Here is a 6,775-nt window from a genome sequence, read left to right as displayed (position 1 = left end):
ATACTTCAGGGGTCTCAAACTCAATTTACCTGGGGGCCGCTGGAGGCAGAGTCTGGGTGAGACTGGGCCGCATCAGATTTTCCGCCAAGCAGAGCAAGAGCCTGAAGAAGCCGCCCAGAAGTTTCCTTAGCCCAGCTGGGGCTTCAAGGAGGAGGAGGAGGGGCGCGCAAGCCCTCATCGCCAGCCACGACCCCCTCCGGCTCCTCCTTCACTATCACCACCACCGGCAGGACAAAGAAGCGGAGAAGGGAGGGAGTGCCAGTGACCACCTAGCGGGGGGGGGAGGAGGGCACAACATAAAATTTAAAAAAAACCTCACAGAATTTGCCTTGCCAAAGGAGAAAAGCCCCCACCGGTACCTGCGAAATTAAACAGAGCGGGGCAGGGGGCCCCCCACATGTGCACACACACACACACACACACACAGACGTCCAGCAACCTTCCTCTGAGAGCCCCCCCCCCTAAAAAAAGGCGCACTCAGCAGCAGCAGCTACCCCCATCACGACAGAGGAGCAAACTGCGAGGCGAGCCCAGGCAGCCTCCAGAGCCGAGGCGGCTGAAGCAGGAGGAGGAGGAGGAGGAAGCACTGCCAGGCGCTGAGGCAGCCACTGGCCGGGCTGGTGCTGGGGGTGCCGAAAAAGAGAGAGCCAGAGAGCTGCTTCCCTGGAAGAGGCGACGGCAGCAGCTGCTGTTGGAAGCGCTCTTCGAGGACGGGCCAGAAGCGAGCTCTACTCTCATGCATTGCTCGGCAGCGGCTCGGGCGCTCGGGGAAAAGGGCCAGCAGCGCACCTCACTCACCAGATCTCCCCCAAGACAGCATTTCTTGCACCATCTGGAACTGTGCAAGAGGCGCTATCTTGGGAGAGAGCCGTCGAGCAAGGCAAGGCTTTTTTGTCTCTTGATAGCAGAGGATGCGTGGGCACTTGAAGGGGGACAGGCAAGGCGTGGGCCACAAACTATCGTCTGGCAGGCCGCAAATGGCCTGCGGGTTGCATGTTTGAGGCCCCTGATACAGTACTTGGATTTTATCCTATTTTATCTTCACAGTAATTCAGCAAACTAGATTGGACTGGATGAGAATGTGGTCCATAATCACTGAGTGAGCATCAGCCCCAAATAGAGATCTGAACTCTTTATTCCCTACTCTTTTCTACAGCATCCTATAGTCCGTCTCTCCTGGTAGTCTTAATCTTACCAGGCCAAAAAAGTGTAAGTTGAACTGGGTATGGCCAGTTCCATGTGGAACATAACTGAAAATGTTCCTCCCAACTTGCAGAATCCCTCAGCCACAACATGGCCAGCTGGGGCCCATGTTAGCTTAGGGAGATTCCAGTAGCAAAATAACTCCCATGCTCAGCTCCTGAGCAAAGGAGCAAGTGAACATAACACAGTGGGTTCTTAATATTTAACTCACTGCTGCTTAGCAGATACCAAACATTATCACCAAATGTCAGGCACATGCTCTTAGCTGCTGTAATAGAGAGATAGGATGTGAGCTGCTGAATTCTGAAAGCTCATACAGACAATATAAACACTAGTTAGACTGCAATCCTCAGCTAATTTGGACCTGCCACCCTCCTTATGGAGCAAATACATATTTGGGGGCCTGAGGCCTATATTTTCCTCTTACATGCTGCTGTAAACTTAAATCAGATTGCAGTCCTCTGAATCCTGATCATAACTTAGAAATATTCCTTCTTTCCACCGTAACTCTTAGAATCTCCATGCTGGCTGGAGACCAGCTAGTTGTGCCTGACTAAATACTAAAAAGAATTACTATAATGCATAAATCACGAATTTCGGGTGTTTGGGGCCGCACATGGTGTTGGCTGGGGAAGGAATGCCTGAATGTGTAGATACACTCTCCCTCTCAGACTGGGTGAGGTGCAGGCAGTTTCAGAGTCACTGAGGGAGGTAAAGGCTAAAGTTTTGCCCCTCCTGACCAGCAACCTTTACTTCTAGTACTGCTGTAGTGTAAAACTTAAGAGTTGTGCAGATTTGTAGTTTTGAACTACAGTACCAGAATTCCTAAGGCAGCCTGGGGATTTACAATAATTGTAATCGAAATCCATAAATCTGCAAACTTCCAGGAGAGGTAGAAATCCTGATGCGGTGGGGATGTACAACACTCTCTCCCCTCACTGATCAGGGAGTAGAGGTGCCCTCCAGGCTCTGCATCCCTAATATAATGGCAAATGGGCACCTACCCACAAACAAGCATTCACCCAAATATCCTTCTGCTAGGATATTAAGAAAAAGCAATTTCTTAAATGTGGCTACTGCAACAAGCACACACAAAATATACAGCTCAAACTGTCTTAAAAATATAAGTTTATTAAAACTTTCACAATTTAAAAGGAAACAGATGGCGAGATGTGTATGTTTCACGGATCCTCTCTTGCCACAAACATTGGATTGTAATTTCCGCAAAACTCACTAGTTGCAGTCAACCAGTGTTGATTACTCAAAATTTATCAAGCTCTCATCCTCAGGTTGCTGTTTTCTTCTTCTCTCCTCCTGCCACATACGTCTCACTCTCAAAATGTCCTCCCCAAATTCCTGATGGAGCCGAGTAAAGTCCATAATGGGGGATTCCATTTCTACCACTGTTGTTGATGAAGTTTGATTCGAGTCTGTTAAGAATCTTGGTCCTCCCTCCAACTTGGGACGTTGCTGTCTCTTCAGCCTCTGAAACTGCTCTTCCAGATCAGCAACCAAGACCCGGAGATACCCGATTCCTGCTGAACTGAGAGCTCGCACCCACCCCTCCATGGTCTCTTGGTTCTCAGCTGCCCACTTGTAGGATCGGCTGCCAGGAACTCCGCCAGGATAAGAGATTTCAAAGGTGTATGGTTCCGATGCAGATTCCTGCAGTTCCACCGTGCAGCCTTCCAGGATAATGAGCTGAACTGGACCACGATCCCCACTTCGTTCCCGGTAGAAAAGAAGATTACCCCGGAGCTCACACCAACATGGCTGGTAGGATGTACTGCGGGAGCTCTTCTTATATAGTAGGCCCTGGCGGTCTGCAGGGGGTTCCAGAACGGAAGACACCATGGTGCTGGACATAAGGAGCTTCATAGTGACAAACCCTGAAAAAGAACCCAAGGTGTCTTCTATCAGACCATGTTTAAAAGCTAAAAACAGCGAGTGTACAAACATTGGAAATAAAGAAATACCATACTCCTGTCCTCTGAAGAGGCCGGTCACAGAGACTGGCGAAACATTAAGAAGAAAAATCTCCAGAATACAGCCAAAAATCCCAGAAAGCCTACAACAACCAAATACCGTACTGTTTGTATGGCACAGTGGTTAAATACTGCAGCCAAAACTCTGGTCACGACCTGGGGTTCAATCCCAGATAGCCAGCTCAAGATTAACTCAGCCTCCCATCATGACTTCGAAACCCCCGCTGGGGGTTGTGTGGGCGGGAGCGCAATGTGTAGGCTGAATAATTAGCTTGTAAACCACCTAGAAAGTGCTTTAAGTGCTATGGGGCTGTAGATAAGCAGCACAATTTTCTTTTTTTTTAATGGTACGCAAAATAAATATCAAAAACACATACAAAGCAAGAAGGCATGACAGTACATTTGAAAACCCCTCTCAGTCAGTCTGTAAGGGAAAGTCTGACTGAAGAAAAAGGTCTTTCCTTGTAGGAGGACAGCAAAGATGGGGCCAGCTTGGCCTCCAGTGGGAGGGAGTTCCAAAGTCTGGGAGCGGCAGCAGAGAAAGCCCTCTCCTGCGTCCCCACCAAACGTACCTATGAAGGTGGTGGGACCAAGAGGAAGGCATGGACATCACAGCAAAGAATGGGAAAGAGGAAGAATATGGGACAGGAAGAGAAACTGCAAATAGATGAATGAACAACTGAGAAAAGCAAAACAAAATATAATAAAAGCAGAGATTATGGTGCCATGCGAAACAGAGGGTAAAAATAATGGGAGTAAAGAATACTGAATAAAACAAATTGAGCAAGGGAACAAAACTGCAGGATAAAGAAGTGGGAGGAAAGTGAAAGACCCAGGAATGGACCACATGGAAGGGGGAGAGATTAGTATTTTGAGTTGGAAAATAGAAGTCTACAATTTAGAAACAAGGTTTGGCAATGAAGCAGGACTGGGAGATAATCTTCACTTCCATTCTTAAGAAGTAGACAGGTCATGAGGCATGGAGGGACAAGGCGTATGCAGCCCTGGGAATATATATATATATATAAAATCTTTTGAACAAGGCAGGAAAAGAAGGAGTGTGAAGGTAATGCCTTAAACTGAGTGGAAAGTTGGACAGAAAAAAAGGCTCCTGTTATGCAAGAGAAAAAAATGGAGGGAGAGACTTTCCTTCTGGAAAGTTTCAAGGTGGAGCGGTTTGCAATCTGGTAAGAATGAACATTTTTAGAATATCCTTGAAGGAAACCATCAGAGTTCCAGGTAAACCTGAGGCTAGTGAGAGAGAAAACAGCCCTTACCTTGCTAAATGTATCAGGTCTTCCTCTTAAGAGTTCTGTTGCAGGTTACTTTGCCCCTCCTTCATTGTTTGAGAGCGGCAGCTTCCCAGGTATGGTGTGGGGGGGTGGAGCTTGCCTTCACCTGCCTTTTTCCATCCAGGTACTTCCAGAAGTCACTTGCTGCTCTGTTCCAGGAAGGGTGGCGGGATTGACTCATAGCCGCATTGATCAGTTTCTGCCTTTTTTGGCACTTACAGTTCCTCTCCAACAGCAGGAAGAACAAATGGTTAGAAAGAGGAAGTAAGGAAACCCAAATGAGCTCTTTTGAGCACCAACGTAAGTTCTCTCTCTGGTCCTAAAGAGAACCACTGCAAGAAGGGAATGAATTAGCTGCAGGAACACTGAAGAAGAGATGGCACAGGGATTTGAGTTCAGGTTCCCACACTTGTAAAAGGCCCATTAGTCTGAGCTTGCCTGACTATACCCAGTGTATCATATGCTCTCTGCATTGTCTTTAGTTAACGGCAGATGGGAGATACCTGGTACACGGCCTTATTACTGATGTCGTTTGGCGAATCTTTCCTTGCCCTCCTTAAGGTGGTCGCAATGACCAGATAGGCGAGATATAAATAGAATAAATAAATAAATAAATAAATAAATAAATAAATAAATACAGTAAATAAAAATAGATGACAATGCCATCATCTCTTCCCACATCCCATCTTTAGACTATGGCTAAATGTAGAATTTATGGCTTTAACATCAGCCAAGTTCCCCTGCCCCCACCCATTTTGTCTGCAACCTAGCCTGTTTACTAGATGTAGACTACTGGTGAACAGAATATAGTACATTGTTTTGTGACTTTTGGTCAAGTAGACCTAATCCTCTAATGGTTGTTGTGGGTTTTTCGGGCTCTTTGGCCGTGTTCTGAAGGTTGTTCTTCCTAACGTTTCATCAGTCTCCTGAAAAAACCCACAACAACCATTAGATCCCGGCTGTGAAAGCCTTTGCAAATACACTAATCCTCTAACATGGCTGTTTTATGTACAAGTCTCTTTGAACTCTCCTTGATTGTTGTAAAAACTTTGCTTCATTTATCATTACATTTCTGTATATCCCGTTCTTTGGTCATAAAGTTCCAGATGAGGTGCAACCTTGTTCCCCCACATCATTTTATCCATATAACAATCCGGTGGCTGGTTGGAGGTGGTGGAATTGTTGTACTCTACAATCAGATATAAGGTGTAGCACTACAACATCTAGAGAACAACAGGTCCCCTAGTCTTCCTAGATCCTGCTTAGCTCAGTTTCACCAGTGCTGAACAGAGATTATTTTTGCACTGTAACAAATATTTGATTAACAAGGCGCTGGTTAGATAACTGATCAGGATAGAGCACCTCAGGATTTTATTCCTTGGTGTGCCTCCTAGGAAAAGAGCCAACAAGATATGTTGTCACAGAGCACCTCCAGATGGGGCTATAAACCACTTGTGAATACAGTATTTTATAGCTAGGAATGATTGCCATAAATCAGAACAGATTTGACAGCACACTATTATTTGCTAGGGAAGGATTCAGCAGGCTTAGTTCTTTGATCTGAAGACATACCCATTGCAACTCTAATATATGGCAGTGACAGGGCCACACGTAGTAGCAGGAAAAGGTAGCAGCCCTACCAGTATGCTTTAAAAAAGGTATGAAGGTTAGGAAAATTTTTCTTCTCATGGGGACATAGCAACAGGGAACATAAAGAAGATACTGAGACCCTGGCAAGGCTTTATTTTCAAGATTTGCCACTTGTTAAAAGTTTCTGTGCTTTATACTGGACTTTGTAATTCCCACTTAACCAATATAAAAGGTAGATCCAGAAAAACTACTGTGCTGCTTTGTTCTAACAATGACCTGCTCTGTATTTTAGTACAAATGACAGAGATGAGCTGTTTTATTGTTTCCTACATCTTGTATAGATTAAGGGCAGCAAGTGTTACAGAACTTTCAGGGGGCAATTTTTGTTTTTGCATGTCTAGGCAGAAACAAGTCCCATTGAATCCATTTACCTGGAATTTCCAGGTATGCTGAAATCCTATTCAAATTTATCAGATTTAGTCGAGCACAAACATTTGAAGGCTACAGCCTATTTGTCAAACCCTGATGAAACAGTTTTTTTTCCTCCTGCTTAAGTAAACAGATGAAAATTGCCATAATGACTATCCTATTTTCTTTCTGCAAAAATAAATAAATAAATAAATAAATAAAAACCCTCCAATTTCTTGAACAACATCCTAATCCAGAGGTGTTGCCATGCAGGTGACAGCAGGCTAGAATGAATTA

General features: G+C 45.2%; 1 protein-coding gene across 1 annotated transcript; it reads right to left on the bottom strand.

Moving 5' to 3' along the window:
- Positions 1 to 2,314: 2,314 nt before the first annotated feature.
- On the bottom strand, positions 2,315 to 4,603 carry LOC110090079 (sesquipedalian-1). Its single transcript, XM_020813555.3, has 2 exons — positions 4,466 to 4,603; positions 2,315 to 3,092 (listed from the first exon to the last, which is right to left on the bottom strand). The coding sequence occupies exon 2, from the start codon at positions 3,079 to 3,081 to the stop codon at positions 2,461 to 2,463; it is 621 nt and encodes a 206-aa protein (XP_020669214.3). The 5' UTR covers positions 3,082 to 3,092; positions 4,466 to 4,603; the 3' UTR covers positions 2,315 to 2,460.
- Between the last annotated feature and the right edge of the window lie 2,172 nt (positions 4,604 to 6,775).

This window comes from Pogona vitticeps, chromosome 6, assembly GCF_051106095.1.
Source record: "Pogona vitticeps strain Pit_001003342236 chromosome 6, PviZW2.1, whole genome shotgun sequence".
Classification (NCBI taxonomy): Eukaryota; Metazoa; Chordata; class Lepidosauria; order Squamata; family Agamidae; genus Pogona; species Pogona vitticeps.
This window is presented reverse-complemented; position numbering and strand designations above follow the sequence as displayed.